Below are 24,921 nucleotides of genomic sequence, written 5' to 3' on the forward strand. Positions count from 1 at the left end.
CGTCTGAATACGGTTTTAATTCACATCCAGTTTTTGATTTCACAGTGAATCATGAAGCCCTCTTTATGTCCCCGTGTTCTTCTATGTTAATCCGGTGGAACTAAACAGTTCATTATTGATGACTTTGGCTTTTGAGGCTCATTCACAACAGCATGAATGATTAAATGCTCCTAAAGAGACGAGCTGCTAATTACCCCCCGAAATAAGAGCGAGGAGCGCACCTGAGCTTAGCCACCTGTGCTTTACTATAGCTATGCTGTAAGATAAGCCTTATCAAAGGAGTTCAACCCTGCGAGACGGATTTATAGCATTTGTGAATTTGTGGTATGTGCCGAAACAAGCCGTATTATTAGTATTATTATGTGCAATAAAAATTATAGAAAATGTAAAAAACATATTCTTCTTCTTTCGGCTGCTCCCGTTAGGGGTCACCACAGCGGATCATCCTTCTCCATAATACCATGTTCTCTACATCTGCCTCTTTCAAACCAACTACCTGCATTTAGACGTCTTCCCCCTTTTCTTTTTCTCCTTCGGCCAACAGCAGCACAATTTCCACCGGTACCCTGTTGGCTAACGATACCTGTGGCGGTCGTTGGTAATCCGGGCCTCGACCGATCCGGTATAAAAGTCTGATTCGTGATCTGCATATTTGATCTGGTACATGTTTTACACTGGATGCCCTTTATATTTATCCAGGCTTGAGACCGGCACTAAGAGTTCACTGACTTGTGCAACCCTAATGGGTGGATTGCAGTGTAAAAATATATATATAAACATGTTGACCATTATGATTTTCACTCAATAAAATGAAAAAGTGTGGAAAAGTGTAAACTGCTGATGTTCACAAATGTTAATAATAATAAAAAACTATATTAATAAAAAAAACGACAAGTAATTGAATGTTTTGCATTTTTTCACCCAAACTGTTAAAAAATTGAACCGAACTGTGACTTAAAAAAAGAGGTACGTATCGAACCCTGAATTTTGTGTATCATTACACCACTAACATATATATATATATATATATATATATATATATATATATATATATATATATATATATATATATGGAATGGGAAAAAAATATAATGCTGCAATTTAATATGGTTCCGATAGTTTACTTTTATTTCTTTGGTTCAGACAAACAGCAAATGATCAATTTACTTAAATGCCTTCTGACTTCTAATAACGCATGTCCTCTTTCACACACGCCTTTATAGTCTGTTTTAGGGAAGTTACAGCTCTACCTCTGCCATGTTAATCTGTTTTCTATGTGGCTCTCAGGACACGCCTCGGTCTCCGTAGTATTTCGAGAAAGAGAATATACATAGAATATTATGTTGTAGTAACAAAAAGAAATAAATGATGGTATCAAGTTCTATTTGTCTGCCAGGGCAATTCAGTGCGGGTTTTCTCCTGCTTTATTTTATGTTTCATGCGGAAATCGCTCTTTCTGATCAGCACCGGTTCTTGAATTTTGTAACCGATTGGATTATAAACATTGATTTCTTGATTCAACTGTGACATGAGGGTTTTCAAACAAATAAAAAAGAAAGAGTATGAAAGAAAGAGTGAGAGATTTAGGATAATAAATGTTTATAAATAAAGATAATTGTGAAACTCACCGTAGGTTTGGAGATAGAAAGAGGATTCGGGAGAATGTGATCGACTGGAGAAGGAAACTCTGTGTAAAGTAGAAACATCCATAACAATGTGAGACACGATCATTACAACAGAAAGCAGAAACCTGAACCTTCACCTCGCAACCTGAGAGAGAGAAAGACAGCGAGACAGAGAGAGAGAGAGAGAGAGAGAGAGAGAGAGAGAGAGAGAGAGAGAGAGAGAGAGAGACAGAGAGAGAGAGACAGAGACAGAGACAGAGAGAGAGAGAGAGAGAGAGAGAGAGAGAGAGAGAGAGAGAGAGAGAGACTTTTTTTTTACTTTTACTAAACTTTATTTACACAAGGGATGAATAGAGAGTGTCAGGAGGTAAAAAGAGGGTGTCAGGGTGTGAAAAGAGGGTGAAAGTAGGTGCATAGAGAAATCAGAAGTGAATAGACGATGGCAGGGGGGAGTTTAAGAAAATAGGAGAGAATATAGTGGACAAAGGAGGCCTTCCATGTGCTTGGTTTGTGTAATGTCTGGAATATCTAAAAATCCCTTAATCTAAAAACATACGCACAACTGCAGAAATTCCAGCTGTTTGAGAACCATGTGCTCAGAACTTCTCCAACAGCGACCTCTTGTGGTGATTTGGAGTCACTTCGGTATAATGTCGGAAGGGAGAAAGAGGCACTGATGGTTTACTGTATCTTGTGTGGTGCACTTTAGCCATTGCATGCAGACCTTTGTCATAAAATCCGCAATTTGTCGAGAACAGCTGTAAAGTGATCTGACTGCTGTGGCAAAACAAAGAAATCACTATAATGAGCAACATATATTACAAGCAAGTAATGAATAATAAAGAAGAATCATAGTTTTACTTAAATATTCATTTAAGTCCGTCAACCTGTCTATCACCACTGCAAACAGGAAAGGGCCCAGAGCTGATCCTTGATGCAGTCCCACTTACACCATGAGCCAATCATTCCTACTGCACACTTCACTGCTGTCACACTGTCCTCATACATGTCCTGCACCACCCTCACATACCACTGTATATTTAAAGACCTAATGCATTAATTTGACATCATTATTTCTAACAGACGCACCGATTATAAACCTACCTGTCAAAATCGATTGACAATTTGTTGAGTTTTTTGTTGAGTTTTTTCTCTACAGATAAAATTCAAGGCAGATATAAAAAGATGCCTGAAGAGAATGTCATTTATGAGGCGATTCATAAATCCTCCGCTAGAGGGCGACGACAGGCACTTCTTACCAACACGCATTCACGTGCGCGCACAACAATCCACAGAAGAAGCGCAAGTTGCCCAGAGAAACATAATTCGGCCGGGTATAAAATAGCTTTTTGTTCCCTACATTTGTGCCCTGTGTCGTGTTTTCAATCGGAGAGCATTAAGTGCACTATATTATTAATGTGGACTCATTTGGGACGGAGCCACTCCATGTTCAATTGAGCAGTGTTCGTTGATCTTGTCTTCAGGTGTGTCGTCGATTTTGACAGGTAGGTTTATAATCGGTGCGTCTGTTAGAAATAATGATGTCAAATTAATGCATTAGGTCTTTAAATATACAGGTGTATGTGAGGGTGGTGCGGGACATGTATGAGGACAGTGTGACAGCAGTGAAGTGTGCAGTAGGAATGATTGGCTCATGGTGTAAGTGGGACTGAATCAAGGATCAGCTCTGGGCCCTTTCCTGTTTGCAGTGGTGATAGACAGGTTGACGGACGAGGTCAGACAGGAGTCTCCGTGGACTATGATGTTTACGGATGATATTGTGATTTGTGGTGTGTGTATGGAGCAGGTTAAGAAGAGCCTGGAGAGGTGGAGGTACACGCTGGAGAGAAGGGAAAGTTTATAGGACAGTGGTGAGACCTGCGATGTTGTACGGTTTAGAGACAGTGACGTTGAGTAAAAAACAGGAGGTGGAGCTGGAGGTAGCAGAGCTGAAGATGCTGAGATTTTCATTGGGAGTGACGACGATAGACAGGATGAGAAACGAGCCACCAGGAAGGAGGAAAAGAGGAAGACCAAGGAGAATGTAGGTGTAGAGGACAGAGTAGTATGGAGACGGATGATCCAAGAAGAAGAAGATCCATTTACAGTTATGTTTATTGCTACAAAAGATTTGAGATGATTCTCACACCAGCCGACTCTCCTGTCCACAAACATTCATTACGTTTATCGTTCCTTTGCTTTATCCAGACTCATGGAGCTTCTGCCCGTCCTCAGCCCGGAAGATAAGCCAAGAGAAAAGCAGTGGTATATGCGTGCGCACACACACACACACACACACTTATTATCTGACACTGTTTTGACGTTCTTTTTTCTCTCTAATCCCAGGTATGCTCTGGTTCCCAGAGGTGAAGCTCCAGGACTCAGCGTGGGCCACACATGCACGTTCTTGCCCTCAGCTAATGGGGGAAAAGGGCAAATCGTGATTGTCGGCGGCGCGAATCCAAGCGGCAGCTTTTCACACTCGTTTCTTATAAATTTCGGTAAAAATCTCTTCATATTTAACCCCAACAGCTGCACTGCACAGCTGTTTGGAATCTCACTGGAACATTTTTGAAGCATATATTTGATATACTTCAGTTGTACAATTAAAATTATTCAAATTGTTTTTTAGACGGTCACAAATGGGACATTCCTGATTGGGAAGGTCTACAGGCGCGATACGAACACTGCTGCTTCGTGGCCGAGAGCGATCCCGGGAGCCTGTGGGTGTTCGGAGGAGCCGAACAGAGCGCTAACCGGAACTGCGTTCAGGTTTTACACACCACGGGTAATAACTGTACCGTATTACGTGTCGATTCGAATGTAGATTTTATCACCTAGTTCTTCTGTTTCTATGTACAGACAGCGCTCCATGGAGGACAGTGGAAGTGAAAGGGACACTCCCGAGCCCGAGGACATACCACACTAACTCAGCATGTGTTGGAGACAGACTGTTCGTCTTCTCCGGTGGAGAGACGGGGGCCATTCCGGTCACCGACCCCCAGGTGCACGTCTTTGACACAGGTCTGTTCTTCATGTAAAACCATCTCTTTTTTTAAGTTTATGCTACAAATTAGACATTCGTTAATAATTAAGCACACAAAATTAATAATCACAGACCTGGAAGCTTCCCCTGTCCAACATATCACCAATACGCTGAAGATTGATTTCATATGAAATGTAATAGAGGTCGACCGATATGGGTTTCTCTCTGGCCGATGTCGATATTTAGAACCAGGGCAGCTGTCGTGGAGACGTCTTTTCTGAGATACTGTATGTCTTCCTCTTCCAATGAAAAATGTATATTTGTGTGTGTGTATGTTTTTCTCTCTCAAGTAACCTGCACATGGTCACAGCCAGAGTGCAAAGGAAAGCCTCCCTCGCCACGGCACGGTCATGTGATCATAGCCGTCGGTTCGGTCATCTACATCCATGGAGGGATGGCAGGAGAGAAGCTCCACTCCGACATGTTCTCTCTGGATACAGGTACGCAGCACACTTCGCTTTACTCACGGCATCAGTTTAAACATTTGCAGCAATTTTCATGTTGGTTTTTTTTCCAGAGAGTATGACGTGGGAGCGGGTGAAGGCCAAGGGAGACGTTCCTTCAGGAACAGCAGCTCACTCCGCTGTAGCTTTGGGCAGAAACGTTTATATTTTCGGAGGGATGACGGCAGACGGAGCGAGCAATTCCATGTACAAGTTTCAGAGTGGTATGTACAAGAGATATCATGTTCTTACCATAAGATTTACATATGAAATACATGGAGGTATTGATAGCTCGGTTGGATCATACATGGCGATAGCTGATTAATTAACCAATAGTTTTTTTAAATATATACTGGGGGAAAAAATCATAAATATCAATGTAAATTAGTACAGAACTTAATTACAAAAATACTAATAAATGTAATTTCAATGCTCTGGCTTTTTTAAGACATTTAAGGATGACTTAAAATTCATGTGAAACTGTATCACTCTAAAGTAAGATTCCATTTGTAACTTTAACTCAAGTTAAATGCTTTTAAAAGTATGGTTTGTTTATTTCAACATCTAATACATTTTTTTATTGTTAATTTTTATTTTATTTATTAACTTTTATTAATGCACTATGAGAGAACAAAGTATATAGAAAAGTCTCAACACAAACAGCACGTTGTATCAGTGATTCGCCTCTAGAGGCCGCTATTGTACTGTATAAAGACCGCGCACCTTCTCAGCTGCCCCAGTGCAGACGCAACCCGGAAAAACCAATCCCTAAAGTGGCAATGAATCAGCAAAACTAATAGATCTGTAGATCTCTAGTATGTATGCAGTAATAATGCTCAAATGAAGCTTGCTTTCATCATAGAAATTTGCATTTAATAACAGTAACTAAATTTGCACAAATAACCGCTATCAAAACTCTTCAGACCCTTCTGTATAAAGCTGTGATTACATACTCAATTGTATTGCAATCATTTAAGGTTAAGAATCCAAACCTATTCCTGTCTTTGATCATATTCAGAGTATGTACATGAATAGAGTGCATTTTGTTTCACCTGCACTGAATGTGAAAGTATAAAAAAAAAAAAAAAGATAAAAATGCAAGTCAGCACTATTACAACTCTGATAACAAGTGGCTGTGAAAACCAAACCAAGATTAGGTGAATCAAGAAAGATTCCTGACACACTCCTGCTGGTAAAAGATGTAAAGAAAAGCAACAACAACTGAAATACAAGCTTATGTGTATCATAGGACTGAATATGCAGTTATAATCTTACCTACGATTACTCAAGATTGCGCTTCTCTTATTGTCACAGACAAACAACGATGGACTCTGATGAAATTCGAAGGTGACCTTCCACCTAACCGACTGGACCACTCTATGTGTGTCTTGCCTTGGCCGGAAAGGGCAGACGTCAGCCCGGAGGAGAAAGCAGACTGGAAACATCTGTGCTTTGTGTTCGGAGGCATGGATACTCAGGGGCTCATTTTCAACGACTGTCTGGTTACAGTGTTAACTTAATGCTCTTCACTTTTTTATATATATATATATATATATATATATATATATATAAAAAATAAACAAAACTCTGGTTTAAATCCATATCTGTCAAGGTTCATTTAGAATGGGAAATGTATTTTAACATATGATGGGTAAATTTGAAAACCAGAATTACATACAAAGAAAAAGCATGTATATCATTTTGTATTTATTATAGTACACTTTCTTTAGCTGCCATTTAAAAATTTTATTTTATTTTTTTACAGCAAAAGTGTTTTTGTACAAAACTTTGCCTAAGATGTGGAAACTCCATTTTATTCTTACTGAGTGTCAGGAAATTATTTTTTAAATATTATAATAGTCCCCAAAAACTTTACCTATACAGAGATCCTTTAAAGCATAATGATAATCCCATATATGAACTAAAATGGTAAAAATGCAAAGATGAAATGATCAAGTAATGAAGAGAGACAATAGTTTTGTATCAAATGTTTATTCCTGTGAGGTTGCAATAGAAACAAACTCTGCATTTGCCAGATTTAAATAAATAACTTGAACAATGATGTCTGCCCAGAACCCAACACATTTCTAAAGTCTAACCCCGCCCACCCCAAACCCACCCGAATCCACAGAACTCCTCTCCCACTGCCTGAGAACAGCAGCAAGCCTCAGTCCAGGCTGACTAAATCTCCACCTCAGTGAAGAGCAACATCTTACTTTCTCTAAATGCTCAAAGTCCTTTCCAGAAGTAAGTGATTTTATGGTTGCCCCAACCCTTTATACCTTCCCTCACAACTGTCCATCAAATACAGCAAATATGTACACCAGTCCACCTTTTTTTTTCCCCCCCCAGAGAGGGCAAGGGCATATCAGGAGGGGCCGTAAGGGGAAAAAAGCGACTTCAGATAGGAATCGCGCCGCAGCCTACAACTCATCCTTCTCGTCATCGCCGCCCTCTTCTGGTGGTGGACCGCCGGCGCTGCCGTACAGCTTGCTGACGATCGGCTGGACGATTTCTTCCAGCTCCTTCTTCTTGGCCTGGAAGTCTTCGAGGTCGGCGTCCTGGTGGGACTCGAGCCACTCAATCTTTTCCTCCACGGCTTTCTCGATGGTCTCCTTGTCCTCAGAGGACAGCTTGCCACCCAGCTTCTCCTTGTCTCCAATCTGGTTCTTGAGCGAGTAGGCGTAGCTCTCAAGCTCGTTGCGGGCGTCAATGCGCTCTTTAAGCTTCTTGTCTTCGTCAGCGAAACGCTCTGCGTCGTTCACCATGCGCTCGATGTCTTCGGGGGTCAGTCGGTTCTGGTCGTTGGTGATGGTGATTTTGTTCTTGTTGCCCGTGCCCTTGTCTTCAGCGGTGACCCTTAGGATACCGTTGACGTCTATTTCAAATGTGACTTCGATCTGAGGGACACCACGGGGTGCTGGGGGGATGCCTGTTAGGTCAAAGGTGCCCAGGAGGTGGTTGTCTTTGGTCAGAGGACGCTCACCTGGAGGGGGGGGAATTTTTTTATTTTAAAACATTCAGCCCACTTAATTTATGAAAATCAGTTTAGTGTAAAAATAAGAATGTTTAACAATCTTACCTTCATAAACCTTGATTGTTACAGTTGGCTGGTTGTCAGAAGCTGTAGAGAAGATCTGAGACTTCTTGGTGGGTACAACAGTGTTCCTAGGGATGAGTTTAGTCATGACACCTCCAACGGTCTCAATGCCAAGAGTCAGAGGGCACACGTCCAAGAGCACGATGTTTCCTGTGGATGTGATAAAACTTCATCAGCTAAATTCTATAAACTGGAGAAGTTTCACAACAAATTTTACACAAGATGTTCCAAATATTCCAAAACCCCCACCTGTATCTTCTTCTCCAGACAGCACTCCGGCCTGCACAGCAGCTCCATAAGCCACAGCCTCATCAGGGTTGATGCCTCTTGATGGCTCTTTGCCATTGAAAAACTCCTTCACCAGCTGTTGGATCTTGGGGATACGAGTGGAACCGCCCACAAGGACAATCTCATGGATTTCAGACTTCTTCAGGTCAGAGTCTTCCAGGACTTTCTGCACAGGTTTCATGGTGGAGCGGAACAGATCCTGTGAGGGAAGCAAAAAATAATAATTATTTCAAAGCCCGTTTCACCTGCAGGATGAAATGTAATTTTAGCAGGACCTGCAAAAAGATCTTACCATGTTGAGCTCCTCAAACTTGGCACGAGTGAGAGTCTCAGAGAAGTCCTCACCCTCAAAGAAGGACTCGATTTCGATGCGGGCCTGGTGCTGAGAAGACAGGGCTCTCTTGGCCTTCTCGACTTCACGACGCAGCTTCTGTACGGCACGGGTGTCCTTGCGCACGTCCTTTCCGGTCTTCTTCTTGTACAGCTTGATAAAGTGATCCATGACACGCTGGTCGAAGTCTTCGCCGCCAAGGTGAGTGTCTCCGTTGGTAGCCACCACTTCGAAGACGCCGTTATCGATGGTCAGCAGGGACACGTCGAAAGTACCACCGCCGAGATCGAATACCAGGATGTTCTTCTCCCCGTCCTTCTTGTCCAGACCGTATGCGATGGCAGCGGCAGTTCTGCAACAACAACGTTGGACATCTAAGTGATCTTGACACGAGAAATTAGAATATCAAAGCGTTTAAGAATCTGAAAATGTGGGAGGGGCTTACGGCTCGTTGATGATTCTCATCACGTTCAGGCCAGCGATGATACCGGCGTCCTTAGTGGCCTGGCGCTGAGCATCGTTGAAGTAGGCGGGGACGGTAACCACAGCATGTGTAACCTTTTTTAAAAAGAAAGAAAAATGAGGTGAATACAACTTACATGTAGTATAATTTTATTTTAATTATAACAAATAATAAAAAAAATAAAACCACCACTTACTGTCTTTCCCAGATAAGCCTCTGCAGTTTCCTTCATCTTAGTAAGCACCATGGCAGAGATTTCCTCAGGAGCAAAGGTCTTCAACTGACCAGCTCCAACCTCCACCTGAATATAGGGCTTGGTTTTCTTCTCAATAACCTACCATTTAAAAAAAGAACAAAAAACGTCAAACAAAGATTTGGGTACAATATTTCTACAAAAATCATTATCACCTGATTGAAACCCTCACCTTGAAAGGCAGATATTTGATGTCCTGCTGCACAGAGGAGTCGCTCCAAGTACGACCGATCAGCCTCTTGGCGTCGAAGACCGTGTTCTCGGGGTTGGAAGTGAGCTGGTTCTTGGCGGCATCTCCGATCAGACGCTCTCCCTCGCTAGTGAAGGCCACATAGGACGGAGTGATGCGATTACCCTGGTCGTTCGCGATGATCTCGACACGGCCGTTCTTGAACACTCCAACACTAAAGAGAAAAGAAGCAGTTTTGGACAACATTCATCCAAATGGAATGAAATGAAAAAAGAAACAAGGCCAGGCCCTGCACGCTTACCAGGAGTACGTGGTGCCAAGGTCGATGCCCACTACAGTGCCCACATTTTCTTTCTTGTCATCATCGTCGGCGTACACACAGCCGACCACCACCAGCAGGACCAGACCCAGTAATCTCATGATGATCTCAGTTTACGACCTGGAAATAAGAAATGGGTATAAAAATATTAGATTCATACATATTAGAGTTTAAGGAAAGGGGCTGAACTTGAAACCACGTGGGTTAAATACATACAGGTGGGAGAAAACCCTAAAATAACCAAATGTAATTAAAACAAGTCCCGGATAAGGAGTTACGCAGGACATTTTTACAAAGCAAAAACAAACCATTTGCATTGCAAAGCTAGCAAGATTTTCTTCAAGGTTTCCTAGCAATACATCCATTATGCTAGCGTGTTGGAACCAAAATGGAGCTGTATGTTCTTTCGCTGTTAATGCTTAGAAAAAATAATACCTTAAATAATAATAATTATAATAACAATGATGTAATAAATCGCTTTTCCTTATTGCGGGACCTGAGCTATGCTAAGACAGGCTAAGTCTAAGGCTTTTGCTAGCAAAACCGTTAGCAGCTATAGAAAACGCTAGAATGTGCGCGAGACGTCCCGCTGTATCGTCAATGAAATGACAAAATTATATCAATAGTCTTGTTATTAGGAAGCAAAATTGTAACTGTTAAACCTCCACATCCATCTTCCAATATGATTAAATCACAACGCAATGCGTTTCTAACGAACCCGTAGGACGAACGAGGGGGGAAGAAAAAATTAACTTACCCTAAATATTGTATTAGATGAAGATGGGGTCACCCGATACAGAAGGATCTGTTACTACCGATCAATCTGTCTTTAAACACCGACTCTTCTCGTCTCTTCTCTTCGGCTCGTTCTGTGTGATATAAAAACGGGATGAATGACGGCGCCCGTATATAAGCCGTCGCCGCTTTCCCGTCGTGGAGCCTCGCTATTGGTCCGCGGGCGTCTCGTTGGAAGGCGCTGATTGGCTGAGAGCGGCACGCTGGCTTTCTCCCATTGGCACACGTGCCGGCATGTGTGACTTCACAACCATGGAACGCGCCTCGCGCTCTGATTGGTCGACGCGTGTGGCGTTTTTTTTTTTTTGCTATCATTCTGTTCTTTTTTTTTTTTTTTTTTTTTGTAAAGACCCGGAAACCGAATTCTCCTTCGGTTTGTATGTTACAGTCTGTTGCGTGTGAACCAAAACCGGTAAATTTGTGGTTTTAAACATACAGCAATGACATCAACCAAACACCAAAACATTACCTATCAAATAAACACAATCAAATTCAATGCACATTGATACATGTGTATATGAAATTGCATTATATAGAATATCTTAAGGAAACACATGCTGCAATACGATACTATTTAGCAGTTTCTACGGTCACAATACGATGTTTGACGATATCGATGTTGTCAGTCTGTCTGCTGAGATAGTGGTTATACGATACGGTGTGATTTAATATCCTCCAAATCACATGTAAACAACTTTTCTTGCCTGATGATGATGACGATCATGCAGATGATGATGAAGGAAGTATAAGAAGGACAAGTTTAATTATAAGAGTCACAAACTAGTTTAGAAATATGATTATTGTTCACACAAAAATTATCTGTCCATTCGAATGCAAATTCAATTTATAATAAATCATTTTTGTGTTGTTATCTATCTATCTATCTATCTATCTATCTATCTATCTATCTATCTATCTATTTATCTATCTATCTATCTATCTATCTATCTATCAAAATTGTCTATGTATTTGTTTGTCCAATTATTAAATTAAATTTATATTCATGTTGTAATCTATCTATCTATCTATCTATCTATCTATCTATCTATCTATCTATCTATCTATCTATCAAATTGTCTATGTATTTGTTTGTCCAATTATTAAATGTAATGTATACAGTACACAGACTGTTCACCACACACACAAACACACACACACACACACACACACACACACACACACACACACACACACACACACACACACACATTGGAGTTAGCGGATTCAATTCAGATGATGATTCAGTGATCTGCCAATCAATAACCATTAATCTCAGTCCACTGATCCAACAAGAGTGTAGGTTACATCAGATATTTACATCAGTCAGAGGTTCCCTGATCATGACTCATTTTCCTTCAGAGTGATTCATGAATCCAGTTGACTTACTTACCTTTTCATATTTTAGTCTTGGCTGAGTGTTTAGATGAGACATGAGTTAAAGCATGTATGATGAAAAGAAAGTCATTAGAGTGTCATTATTTGTGTAACAACCTCCAGAGTCATTCATTCACATGACAGTCCATTACATAACAATAACCTTAATAGCTTTATATTTAATTTAATATACTTGATAATGAAAACACAAAAGAGCTTGTGGGGTTAAAAGTGACTTATCGGTATCACATAATAAAGGCTGAGATGGATGAAAGTGTAGATATTTATTTTAAAGGTGCAAACGTTCAAACATGACAACCACGAATGCCAAAGAGTGGAGTGCAAGGTGAGGCTATATACATGTCACAATTATTTGTGAATGTGAATCAAATGCAGAGATCATGTGACATGACAGATGAGGGTGCAGTGGCTGATGGGAAACTGAGTCTCTTAGCATAATCTGTACAATTTGTAAACGAGAAACAAGATTAGAAATCAGATTAGATTAGATTGTATTTGGGCAGAATATACGTTTTTCTTTAGATATTCTTTAATCTGACAGATAGAAGTAAGAGTTATAATATTTTGTAGTAAAAAATATACTAAGATTCTTGTATGGTGATTATTTGTCTGTAAATTGCAATTGTTTTGTTACAGAGTTTAGAGTTACTACATAAATTATAATATATTAGAAGAATATGATTTTTATATTATAAAATATTTTGTTACACACTTTGACCAATCAGAATCAAGAATTCTGTGGTCAATCATAATGCTATAATGACTCTAGCTATCTTTAATAATCTGATTATTAATTGATCTGATTAGTGAATAAATAAAGGTACAGTAGTCATTGCTTTCAGCACAGAGTACGATTTTGCATCGATGGAGATCATTATTTCTCCTCTGGGCTCTCTGATTGTGAGGTGTATTGTGTATGCTAAATTGAGTGTGTCCACTGTGATGGACTGGAATATCATCAAAAGCATTTTTTTTTCACTTTACACTTATACAGTATTCCCAGAATAGGCTTCGGATACATTTACGGTTTACTGAAGATAAATGCATAAATAACTTTCCATTGAAAACACATTAAAATAAAGGTCTGTCTATTTAACATGTTGGTTGCATTCCCATATTCTCAATCTCGGCTGTTTACTTTGACAGAGGATTGGAAAATGGCTTGCTGGTGAAATTAGTAGCATTAATAAGCGGACATGATACATTTCTCCTGAGACGAACACAAAAGCCTGAGATAGCGATCGCATAGATACTAAAGACTATAACTCCAACAATGTAAAGGCAATGAATATTTGTGCGAATGATGGAAGCTGTTTATTGTTATCTGTTTTTGATCCCCTTCCTTATCTGCAGCGGCTTAAGGCAGATTTTGAAAATCCATTAATACCTTGATGAATAAGAGCTTCTGACTTGTATGATTACAAGGGATTTGTTGTGGAAAAGAATAGGAATGTATAATAGCTGGTGTGCCTTACGAGAGACGCTGCTTTTCAGTGATAAGGTGTGCTCGAGATCCTCGTTTATGCCACTTATAGCCCATCCACAGATGATGTTTAACATCTCAGAGTTTGGGCCATGGAGCCAGGGTTTTGTGTAACGATCATACAAACACGCTAACCTGAGTATATCCTCTTGAAGCGCCATGGTCAACAAATCAAGGTCTCTAATGCCAGACAATTTATCTTTCTTCTAAATCCACAAGAAGAAGGATTTCTCAGGGACCCTTGCACCCCTCATTTGATACAGTGAAATCAGATTTCATTTCGGCCCAAAGCCAGATTAGCTGAATCTCCTGTTCTGGCTAACACCTTCACAAAACTGCCCAGATTAGATGGGATTTTTTTTTTCTTCAGCCACTTTATACTTTTTTGTGCTTTCTGTATAGGGGGATTATGTTTTGTTTCCTTTCTTTAATCTATCGAGTAAATGGAGGGTTTGACACGAAGCACAAGGAGCAAAAAGATAGAGAAGAGAGAGAGAGAGAGAGAGAGAGAGAGAGAGAGAGAGAGAGAGAGAGAGAGAGAGAGAGAGAGACAGAGAGAAGAGAGAGAGAGAAGCAGAAAGATTCTGTTCTATATGAAAGTCTGCTTCTTTAGAGTCCCAGAGCAGAGTAGCGCAGCAGACCATGGAGATGGAAGAAGCTCACATGGAAAAGAAGATGTTTGCCTTCAGCATTGACAGCATCCTCAGCAGAACGTTTGAGAAAAGTGACAGGAGCAAAGTAAACACAGCTTCTGACACACGACCCTCTTCTAAGGATGGTCCGAGTCTGGAGTCCGGCATGACTAGAAATCCTGTGGAGCCTCCTCATCACGTCTGTGTGTGCTGCTGTTACTGCTCACACTGTGGAGAGATGCTCCAGACTGATTACCTGCCTGCTATGTGTAAGACTTTCTCTTTAATACTTATAACCTCATGATAACTCTATGTCTAACTAATGTCTAACTAGTGTTTTTAGGTTATTATATTATTTATATATACTGTATATATATATATATATATATATATATATATATATATATATATATATATATATATATATATATATATAATTTTTTAACCTTGTACATTAAAAAATATATATATAAAATATATAAAAAATAAATATTCATTTTCAAAAATCTTTGTAGTTACTGAGAAAGAATCAGCAGTATTTTAATGTAAACTCACACCATATGTTAACATCAATGTAGTAATATTAATATTAATAATATTATATAAATATGACAGGGCTTTGAACTGATTATCACAATTATAACATCTGTTCAATTCCACTAATGTTTGCTTAAACAGTGAATAATGTTATTTTATTCTTGTTCAATATTTTATATATCTGTATAATATACATCAATTAATGTCTTCATCTATGTTGGATTAGGTTGTATAAAAAATGTCATGTTTATTAAAAAAACTAAGTGACTGCAGTTTAAGACTGTTAAATAAGTCAAAATTAAGACATATCAGTGTGCTGTTATATTATATATTCCAAAGTCTTTCATTTCCTGTATACTGCAACAATTTGCCAATTATAATTTAATCAAATTGAATCATGAGCAACATGTCAACTTTCGGACTTTTTGGTTATTTAACTGTTAAATTCCTCTTAATGTTAATAATGACAAAAATAAATAAAATAATGCAGCTTGTACACAGAAATATAAAAAAGTCCATCCTGGAAAATTTCCTATGTTGGAAAACTCCTATAAATGTTAATTTACTGTCACTATATTAATAACTAATGATTAATAATTATCAACTTCGTTAAAAACAAAATAAAACCTGTAACAAAGTGCTCTTGTTATGCATAACTTTCATTGTATTTATGTTTTTATCTGCTGTGTGAAGTCAAAGTCTAAAATTTCTACCTTCATTTATCTCATTTGTGAAAACTGTAATAAAATTTACATTTACATTCATGGCTTTTAGCAGACGTACATATCCAGAGTGATATACAAAAATTCTTTGAGTCTCTCAAAGCCCACTTTCTTATTTTTATACATAAATACATTAAACAAACAGGGAAAAATAAGTGCTACAGTAGTCCAATTGTTTCAGAAAGACGTAGGCCTTCATCCTTCTTCTTCCCCTGAGAGATGGTGGGGCCAATCAAACAGTGCTAAAAGATCTGAGTTAGCATGGTGCATTGAGGGGGATTTACACCTGAACACGTCTGTTGCATTTCAGCCTGTCAGTTTGCATGGAGCAAGAGAGCACTTACTGAGACAAGCCTGACAGCAGAAGGACAGAGGAAAGAGAGCTTCGGTCAGATCCAAAAGCGGATCCGACGTCATCGCACCATCTTCACGGAGGAGCAGCTAGACGCTCTGGAGGAGCTGTTTGTGCAGAACCAGTATCCTGACATACACACTCGCGAGCAACTCGCCGAGAGGACTCACCTGAGAGAGGAGAGAGTCGAGGTAAGAGCTATCATCAAACTATGAAAGGACTTCAAAATTTATGACATCCGTCCATAAATATATGGAGTCTGGAACTCTTTATCTTAATGGTCGGGTGTTTAAAGAGTCTGCGAATAAACAGTTTGATGCACTTTTAGGTGTGGTTCAAGAATCGTCGAGCGAAGTGGCGAAGACAGAAGAGACTACAGTTCAGTCTCCAAGGACAAGATGAGTGGAAAAATGTCCTGCATGGAGATTAAGATGCTCTCAAATGTGAATGGGTGTGATTGTGTGTCATTGAGGTTTGTGCTCAAGGTGTTTTGAATTGGAAAAAAAAGATGCTACACTACAGTTTATTAGAATGTTCATTTATTATATAGGAATATACTATCAAATAAATATACAGCATGGACTAAAGTATGTGGACACCTGACCATCACACTGTTCTCACAATTGTATTGGATGCTTTTCTATATTGTTACATTACATATTAAGTTTTTCTCATCGGACCGAAAACAATGAACCTGTGTACAAAGAGACCCCCATGAAGATATGGTGTGTTAAGTTTGGACTTTAAGAACACCTTTGGGATTAACTGAAACACCAGCTGAAACCCAGAATTCCTTACATCATGTACATCAGTACTGGACTTCAGCACAAATCTTCTCAAGTACACTCTCAAATCTAGTGGAACAGTGGTTATTATAACTGCAGAAGCAGGGGGCAATTTTTTCAATTACATCACATCAGTAGATCATATGGACAGGTGTCCACAAACCTTTAGCCATATTGTGTTGTAGCCCTATTTACAGAAACTAAAAGGATTCCTGCAAGTAAAAATGTACATGTAGTTATACACTAAAAGAAGAATGTAGAGTGAATCACTGAAATATTTAGATTATGTTTAGAAAAACTTTTGTACTGGTGTCATGTTTATTTTTTGTCTTTTGCACCATTTTTATTATTTGTCATAGATAATAAAGAAATGTGTGGAAACCAAACAAATGTCTTTTGAATATTAAAAAAAAAGTATTTGTCCTCATTGTGTCTCAGGGCAATGCAAACATTTGCTTTCTTCTTCATAGAATTTCATTTTGTCCTCAGTTATTAATTACGTTTTTGTGATATTATCATTATAAGTGGGAGTAGTAGTTGTAGTAGTGATAGTATTATCACCATCAGCACTGTTGTAATCATCGTCATCATTCTATCATCATATTTATATTATTATAATTGTAATTATTATTACTACAGACAACAACAATGATAACGAAGAAGTATTAGAATTAACAGTACTATCAGCATCATCATCATTATTATTATTATCATCATTATCAATGTTATTATAATAGTAGTGGAAATATTAACACCATCATCATCATCATCATCATTATTATTATTATTATTATTATTATTATTATTATTATTATTATTATTATTATTATGAATATTATTATTATTATAGTAGTATAAATATTAACACCTTTATCATCATCATCATCATCATCATCATTATTATTATTATAGTAGTATAAATATTAACACCTTTATCATCATCATCATCATTATCATCATCATCATCATTATCATCATCATCATCATCATCATCATCATCATCATCATCATTATTATTATTATTATTATTATTATTATTATTATTATTAATATTATTATTATTATGAATGTTGTTGTTATTATAGTAGTAGAAATATTAACACCTTTATCATCATCATCATCATCATCATCATCATCATCATCATTATTATTATTATTATTATGAATGTTGTTGTTATTATAGTAGTAGAAATATTAACACCTTTATTATCATCATCATCATCATCATCATTATTATTATTATTATTATTATTATTATTATTATTATTATTATTATTATTATTATTATGAATGTTGTTGTTATTATAGTAGTAGAAATATTAACACCTTTATTATCATCATCATCATCATCATCATCATCATTATTATTATTATTATTATTATTATTATTATTATTATTATTATGAATGTTGTTGTTATTATAGTAGTAGAAATATTAACACCTTTATTATCATCATCATCATCATCATCATCATTATTATTATTATTATTATTATTATTATTATTATTATTATTATGAATGTTGTTGTTATTATAGTAGTAGAAATATTAACACCTTTATCATCATCATCATCATCATCATCATCATCATCATCATCATCATCATCATCATTATTATTATTATTATTATGAATGTTGTTGTTATTATAGTAGTAGAAATATTAACACCTTTATTATCATCATCATCATCATCATCATCATTATTATTATTATTATTATTATTATTATTATTATTATTATTATTATTATGAATGTTGTTGTTATTATAGTAGTAGAAATATTAACACCTTTATTATCATCATCATCATCATCATCATCATTATTATTATTATTATTATTATTATTATTATTATTATTATTATTATTATGAATGTTGTTGTTATTATAGTAGTAGAAATATTAACACCTTTATTATCATCATCATTATCATTATCATCATCATCATGATCATCATTATAAAAAAGTTTCAGCATGTTGATTAGACAAACTCTATAATGTGTTTTTATTTTAACCAATAAAATCTAATCCAAAAACTTTCCTTTTATATTTCGTGTGTTATTTACAATGTAAAAGTTGATTTACTTGTCAAGATGAATGAATAAATATATTAGCCATCAGTCTCAATCTCCTGAATCTTCACTTGACCCACAGTAGGCGGTAACCATTCAACAACAAGGCAGAATGACTTCTTATTATCTTTATAGGCGCCCTACATAGGGCATGAAAAGCCTGTTTTTTAAACGCCGCCTAGTGCGCACTTGATTTAGAACAAAGCCGTTTGAGACACAGCCGCCGAGTGTCTGTCATGCTAGTGTGAATGAATCTGAATGCTAGTGCAACACACAACATAAAGTAAGTAAAGAATTTACTCAGATGTGAAATTATACAAAGTATTTAAGTTGTTTTTATAGCAATACCCAATACTAATGACGTTAAAATCTGTCATAAATGCTTCTATTTCTTTTATCTACAAGCGCATTCTTGCTAGCTGTGAGTCAGTAGAACTAGCTGAAGGATGTATAGCAGAGCAGGTAGCACAAAAACATCACCTTGTCATTGAATATAAATCATTTATTGAGTTGTGATAAGTTTGATAATGTTGCTGGGTCTCGTCAGAAATCAAAAGTTTTTTTGTGTGTATTTTTCTAGTTCATTTAATGTTGTAGTATCAATAAATGGTTATACAGTACAGAATATGGACAAAAGTTTGACCATCAGATTGGTGTGTGTGTTTCTTATTGAACATCCTGGAAGATATTGTGAACATTTGTGAAATTTCATTCAGCCACAATGGTTTTAGTAAAGTTCTGATGTAGGTGAGAAGATTTGGTGTGAAGTCACATTCATACCACAAGTGTGTTTAATAGGGTTGAGAGCTCTATAGCAGAAGATCTTCCACTCCAAACCATCTAAAGCAGCTGTTTATATACCATTTATATATACTTTTTTCTCTCTTTCACAAGGAGTCATGTCTCAGTCAAATGCCACCTCTCGGAAAGCAAACATGAATCCATCAAAGCTGTCCAATTCGCTAAAATCCAAAGGACTGAAAGACATCAGGGTTGATGAAGAAGTTAAAATTGCGGTGAACATTGCGCTGGAGAGATTCCAGTACAACGACCAGAGAGGTGTGTTCAGCCTAAATGGCTCAGAAGGCGCCATCAGAAATGTTTTTTTTTCTGCCTTTTGGTAGATATATCCATAAATTGGAATGAATTAGTAAAAAACATGGTTTTTAAGCATTAATGTACTTTCTTTTATATATCTGTACACACACACACACAGCGATGGAGTTTCCTTCTTCACTAACCAGCACAGAGAGAGCATTTATACATCGCCTTGCACAATCCCTGGGTTACGTTTCAAAAAGCAGAGGGTGAGTGTATCTACCTGACATCCCTGACTTTATACGACTGAACAGAATGCATTTAATGTGTTACCGCTTGTGTTATTACAGTAAAGGAACGCACCGCTTCCTCACCATTTGGAAAAAAGACCGTCCAGAGTCAGCGCAGTCCAGTATGACCTTTAGTCTTACCCACAATTCCCAGCATGTGGTCAAGAACTTGCTGCAGAGGTTCCCCATTACTAGTAAAGAGCGCACTGATCTGCTTCAGCACACTGAGAGAGGGCTCGCTGTTTCTCCAGAAGCTGGTAGTAAACACTTTAATGTCATTCACCAATTTATTGTATAATTCTGGAATTGATGTTACAACTAGAATCACTAAACTGAGATTTGTTTTGTAACCGTGAACTGTTCTCATTAAGAGTTCTTCGGAAAAAAGTGTCCTAAATTCCATTTTCATCACGTGAGCCTTTCTGGATCCGAGTTAATTTGGACAATCAATACAAATGTCATTTTGACAATAAATAAAATAATACATACAAAAAAATCAATAAAAATAATAGAAAACAAGGAATTAAAAAAATATAGATTTATATAAATATATACACACACACACACACACACACACACACACATACACACACAGTGACTTTAAAAAAATATGGAACCACTTGTTTTATGGTTTTTAAGAGACACATTGCATGTTCCTTTTGTTTCTATGTAACAAACTAGATTAATTAACAGTATGAACATTTACTTCAAACAAACAAATCTATAAATGTCCAGATGTTCCACTTCATTTTCATTGTGAAACCAAACTCAGAGCATGAACACAAAATATTCTTGGAAATGTCTTTCTTGTAAAGTAATTATGGCGTTTACGTACATCATTGGGACACTAAACGTAACTTTGCTATGTTTCCGCACGGACAGTTAATGAGGTGACACGGGAGAAACTCTACCTCTTCTAACTGTCAAAATGATTACATGGTCAGAGAATATTTGTTTTGATGTAAAATTATTAAAAGACATTTAAAGCATTTTATTCACATTTATTTTGTCTGTGAGGCAAATATTCACTGAGATTCAAGTCGTTTTATTTGCGATGACAGAAAAATGGTCAAACGGAATTTTTTTCCCTTCTCTGTTCAATAGTATTAACATTAGAATTAAACATTTTCCCCCAGGTAATGGACGAGACAAAAACAGAACGAGCGGCCGACTGATTAACGGCATCCCTCAGGTTCCCCAGAGGAGAGGTTTGTCTGAGCTGGATGGTTTTCGGAGATCGCTGCCAGTCTACGAGCGGCAGGAGGAGATCGTGACTACCATCAAGGAGAACCAGGTGGTGCTGATCGTGGGTGAAACGGGTTCAGGAAAAACCACCCAGGTGAAGCTCTTGGTGCAGCTGTGTAAATACATGTGGATGAGGTTTAATAATAGATCTCAGTCATTGTTATTAAGGTAAATTAAAGGGCTTGATAAGAAATCAGCTATCTCCTTGTGCATGTCTTTTCTAGATTCCTCAGTTCCTGCTAGACGACTGCACCAAAAAAGGAATTCCCTGTCGGATCTTCTGTACACAGCCCAGGAGGCTTGCGGCCATCGCTGTGGCAGAGAGAGTAGCAGCAGAGCGAGGAGAGAGCGTTGGACAGACCATCGGCTATCAGATCCGTCTGGAGAGCAGGTAGAATGACGAAGCATGGTTTTACATTAATATGACTGGTTAGCTTTTGGTGGCACCTTCTTCTAACTTCTAACTGAAGTAGAAAAAGAATTTGTCTATCTTCATCCATTTAGCTCATTTATTCATCCACCTTTTTTCTCCATCTACAGCTGCAATTTCCTCCATCCAGCTCATTTAAAAAGCTATTTTTAATATTTATTTATTTATTTTTTAGAAAATCCGTTTCTTTCATCCATCTAACCGTTCAACCATCCATTAATTCGTAAATTCGTCTATCCATGTATCCATTCACATTTTCTTCTTATTTAATCCATTATTCAAAACCACCTTCCTAGCATCCATTTATCCTATTTAGTCTGTCTATCAATCTTTCCCTCTCCCTCATTTAGAACATCATTACATCTATACATCTTCACATTCGTTAACCCCCATCCACCTATTCACCAATCCATTGACTCACTCTTTTCGCTCATTTCTTCATTATTTCAAGTCATCTTTTTTGTCTTTCTGTCTGTATATTAGAGGTGTAACGGTACAAATGATTTTAATATTAATATGAATTATTTAATGATTTATTTATTTATAGAATATTATATATTATTTTATATGCTACTTAACCAATCAGGCATTTTATTTAAAATTGGTTTAAATATTTAAACTTTTCAAATGTTGATCACAAATGTTAATAATTATTAATGACAAGCAATTTTGTCTGTCTGTCTGTCTGTCTGTCTGTCTGTCTGTCTGTCTGTCTGTATGTATGTATGTATGTATGTATGTATGTATGTATGTGTTTATGATAATCAAATATCGTTCCCTTGTCCAGAGTTTCTCCCAAAACCTTACTGACCTTTTGCACGAGTGGTGTGCTGCTCAGAACACTGATGGCTGGAGACTCTGTCCTCTCCACTGTCACACACATCATTGTGGTGAGCACATATTTTAGATTATGTACTTGGATAAATAATCTAAATCTAAACCCCAAAGCTTTGATTTGTATGTCTGATTGCACAATTGAACCATCGTAGCTTTTCAAGCATGTCTGCTCCTACTGTAGCGGACCTTCCTGCATGTCAAAGAAACACTGCTTTATCCTGATACTTTCATAAAAACCCAACCCTCGTTTTTTTTGTATTTATTTATTTTTCTCGCCCCATAGGATGAGGTTCACGAGCGAGACGGCCTGACCGATTTTCTTCTGACCAAGATGCGGGACGTGCTGCAGAAAATGCCTTCTTTTAAGATTATTCTCTCCAGTGCTGCCCTGGATGTAGACCTTTTTATCAGATATTTCGGACGTTGCCCGATTATTTACAGTGAGTGAAATAAATGAGCATCCAGTTGCATAAGTAATCCTTTTTGTTGTTTGGAAATGACCAAAATTTGATCACTAGGTATATATATATATATATATATATATATATATATATATATATATATACAGTGAGGAAAATAAGTATTTGAACACCCTGCTATTTTGCAAGTTCTCCCACTTAGAAATCATGGAGGGGTCTGAAATTGTCATCGTAGGTGCATGTCCACTGTGAGAGACATAATCTAAAAAAATAAATCCCGAAATCACAATAAATGATTTTTAAACTATTTATTTGTATGATACAGCTGCAAATAAGTATTTGAACACCTGAGAAAGTCAATGTTAATATTTGGTACAGTAGCCTTTGTTTGCAATTACAGAGGTCAAACGTTTCCTGTAGTTTTTCACCAGGTTTGCACACACTGCAGGAGGGATTTTGGCCCACTCCTCCACACAGATCTTCTCTAGATCAGTCAGGTTTCTGGCCTGTTGCTGAGAAACACGGAGTTTGAGCTCCCTCCAAAGATTCTCTATTGGGTTTAGGTCTGGAGACTGGCTAGACCACGCCAGAACCTTGATATGCTTCTTACAGAGCCACTCCTTGGTTATCCTGGCTGTGTGCTTTGAGTCATTGTCATGTTGGAAGACCCAGCCTCGACCCATCTTCAATGCTCTAACTGAGGGAAGGAGGTTGTTCCCCAAAATCTCGCAATACGTCGCCCCGGTCATCCTCTCCTTAATACAGTGCAGTCGCCCTGTCCCATGTGCAAAAAAACACCCCTAAAGCATGATGCTACCACCCCCATGCTTCACAGTAGGGATGGTGTTCTTGGGAAGGTACTCATCATTCTTCTTCCTCCAAACACGTTTAGTTGAATTCTGACCCAAAAGTTCTATTTTGGTCTCATCTGACCACATGACTTTCTCCCATGACTCCTCCGGATCATCCAAATGGTCATTGGCAAACTTAAGACGTGCCTGGACATGTGCTGGTTTAAGCAGGGGAACCTTCCGTGCCATGCATGATTTCAAACCATGACGTCTTAGTGTATTACCAACAGTAACCTTGGAAACGGTGGTCCCAGCTCTTTTCAGGTCATTGACCAGCTCCTCCTGTGTAGTTCTGGGCTGATTTCTCACCTTCCTTAGGATCATTGAGACCCTACGAGGTGAGATATTGCATGGAGCCCCAGTCCGAGGGAGATTGACAGTCATGTTTAGCTTCTTCCATTTTCTAATTATTGCTCTAACAGTGGACCTTTTTTCACCAAGCTGCTTGGCAATTTTCCCGTAGCCCTTTCCAGCCTTGTGGAGGTGTACAATTTTGTCTCTAGTGTCTTTGGACAGCTCTTTGGTCTTGGCCATGTTAGTAGTTGGATTCTTACTGATTGTATGGGGTGGACAGGTGTCTTTATGCAGCTAACGACCTCAAACAGGTGAATCTAATTTAGGATAATAAATGTAGTGGAGGTGGACATTTTAAAGGCGGACTAACAGGTCTTTGAGTTGGTCTTTGGTCTTGGTCTAACAGGTCTTTGGTCTTTGAATTCTAGCTGATAGACAGGTGTTCAAATACTTATTTGCAGCTGTATCATACAAATAAATAGTTTAAAAATCATATATTGTGATTTCTGGATTTTTTTTTTTAGATTATGTCTCTCACAGTGGACATGCACCTACGATGAAAATTTCAGACCCCTCCATGATTTCTAAGTGGGAGAACTTGCAAAATAGCAGGGTGTTCAAATACTTATTTTCCTCACTGTATATACATCAGTAACAGCTAATATATTGTCTTATTAAGCAAACATATT

At 37.8% G+C, this 24,921-nt stretch overlaps 4 protein-coding genes across 5 annotated transcripts in view; 3 read left to right on the plus strand and 1 right to left on the minus strand.

Annotated features, from left to right (window-relative positions):
- Positions 1-2,993: 2,993 nt before the first annotated feature.
- On the plus strand, positions 2,994-7,178 carry rabepk (Rab9 effector protein with kelch motifs). Of its 2 annotated transcripts, none has more exons than XM_083531219.1 (8): positions 2,994-3,130; positions 3,834-3,890; positions 3,972-4,126; positions 4,258-4,413; positions 4,488-4,649; positions 4,962-5,111; positions 5,189-5,338; positions 6,429-7,178. In XM_083531219.1, the coding sequence occupies exons 2-8, from the start codon at positions 3,838-3,840 to the stop codon at positions 6,632-6,634; spliced, it is 1,032 nt and encodes a 343-aa protein (XP_083387345.1). In that variant the 5' UTR covers positions 2,994-3,130; positions 3,834-3,837; the 3' UTR covers positions 6,635-7,178. The 2 variants fall into 2 exon arrangements, with proteins under 2 accessions (XP_083387345.1, XP_083387346.1); XM_083531220.1 differs by having other exon boundaries at positions 3,067-3,732.
- On the minus strand, positions 7,091-11,021 carry hspa5 (heat shock protein 5). The gene is made up of 9 exons (XM_083531218.1): positions 10,816-11,021; positions 10,041-10,178; positions 9,722-9,953; positions 9,493-9,630; positions 9,279-9,391; positions 8,795-9,185; positions 8,464-8,701; positions 8,197-8,364; positions 7,091-8,100 (listed from the first exon to the last, which is right to left on the minus strand). The coding sequence occupies exons 2-9, from the start codon at positions 10,157-10,159 to the stop codon at positions 7,538-7,540; spliced, it is 1,962 nt and encodes a 653-aa protein (XP_083387344.1). The 5' UTR covers positions 10,160-10,178; positions 10,816-11,021; the 3' UTR covers positions 7,091-7,537.
- A 3,493-nt stretch (positions 11,022-14,514) lies between these two features.
- On the plus strand, positions 14,515-16,423 carry LOC310720214 (visual system homeobox 1). Its single transcript, XM_083530633.1, has 3 exons — positions 14,515-14,632; positions 15,933-16,165; positions 16,303-16,423. Exons 1-3 carry the CDS (start codon positions 14,530-14,532, stop codon positions 16,402-16,404), a joined length of 438 nt encoding a protein of 145 aa, XP_083386759.1. The 5' UTR covers positions 14,515-14,529; the 3' UTR covers positions 16,405-16,423.
- Positions 16,424-19,019: 2,596 nt separating this feature from the next.
- ythdc2 (YTH domain containing 2) overlaps positions 19,020-24,921 on the plus strand; it is a 14,689-nt gene continuing 8,787 nt past the window's right edge. Inside the window, exons 1-8 of the mRNA XM_083532085.1 lie at positions 19,020-19,111; positions 19,723-19,887; positions 20,045-20,135; positions 20,217-20,413; positions 21,293-21,495; positions 21,626-21,792; positions 22,619-22,721; positions 22,952-23,108. Coding sequence (XP_083388211.1) covers positions 19,728-19,887; positions 20,045-20,135; positions 20,217-20,413; positions 21,293-21,495; positions 21,626-21,792; positions 22,619-22,721; positions 22,952-23,108 — 1,078 coding nt within the window. The 5' untranslated portion in view covers positions 19,020-19,111; positions 19,723-19,727. The remainder of the gene's footprint in view (positions 19,112-19,722; positions 19,888-20,044; positions 20,136-20,216; positions 20,414-21,292; positions 21,496-21,625; positions 21,793-22,618; positions 22,722-22,951; positions 23,109-24,921) is intronic.

The sequence above is a fragment of the Silurus aristotelis genome, assembly GCF_946808225.1.
Source record: "Silurus aristotelis genome assembly, chromosome: 26".
In the NCBI taxonomy this organism is placed as follows: domain Eukaryota; kingdom Metazoa; phylum Chordata; class Actinopteri; order Siluriformes; family Siluridae; genus Silurus; species Silurus aristotelis.

What these genes read in the sequence shown, in the direction of transcription:
- hspa5 (XM_083531218.1), bottom strand. Translation starts at nt 10,159, where the DNA reads ATGAGATTACTGGGTCTGGTCCTGCTGGTGGTGGTCGGCTGTGTGTAC. An exon ending in CTTGGCACCACGTACTCCTG is followed by an intron (nt 9,954 to 10,040) that starts GTAAGCGTGCAG and finishes TTTTCTCTTTAG; the next exon opens with TGTTGGAGTGTTCAAGAACG. An exon ending in AACAATCAAGGTTTATGAAG is followed by an intron (nt 8,101 to 8,196) that starts GTAAGATTGTTA and finishes CCCCCCCTCCAG; the next exon opens with GTGAGCGTCCTCTGACCAAA.
- rabepk (XM_083531219.1), top strand. Translation starts at nt 3,838, where the DNA reads ATGGAGCTTCTGCCCGTCCTCAGCCCGGAAGATAAGCCAAGAGAAAAG. An exon ending in CTCGTTTCTTATAAATTTCG is followed by an intron (nt 4,127 to 4,257) that starts GTAAAAATCTCT and finishes ATTGTTTTTTAG; the next exon opens with ACGGTCACAAATGGGACATT. An exon ending in TCAGGTTTTACACACCACGG is followed by an intron (nt 4,414 to 4,487) that starts GTAATAACTGTA and finishes TTCTATGTACAG; the next exon opens with ACAGCGCTCCATGGAGGACA.
- LOC310720214 (XM_083530633.1), top strand. Translation starts at nt 14,530, where the DNA reads ATGACTAGAAATCCTGTGGAGCCTCCTCATCACGTCTGTGTGTGCTGC. An exon ending in TGATTACCTGCCTGCTATGT is followed by an intron (nt 14,633 to 15,932) that starts GTAAGACTTTCT and finishes GTTGCATTTCAG; the next exon opens with CCTGTCAGTTTGCATGGAGC. An exon ending in TGAGAGAGGAGAGAGTCGAG is followed by an intron (nt 16,166 to 16,302) that starts GTAAGAGCTATC and finishes ATGCACTTTTAG; the next exon opens with GTGTGGTTCAAGAATCGTCG.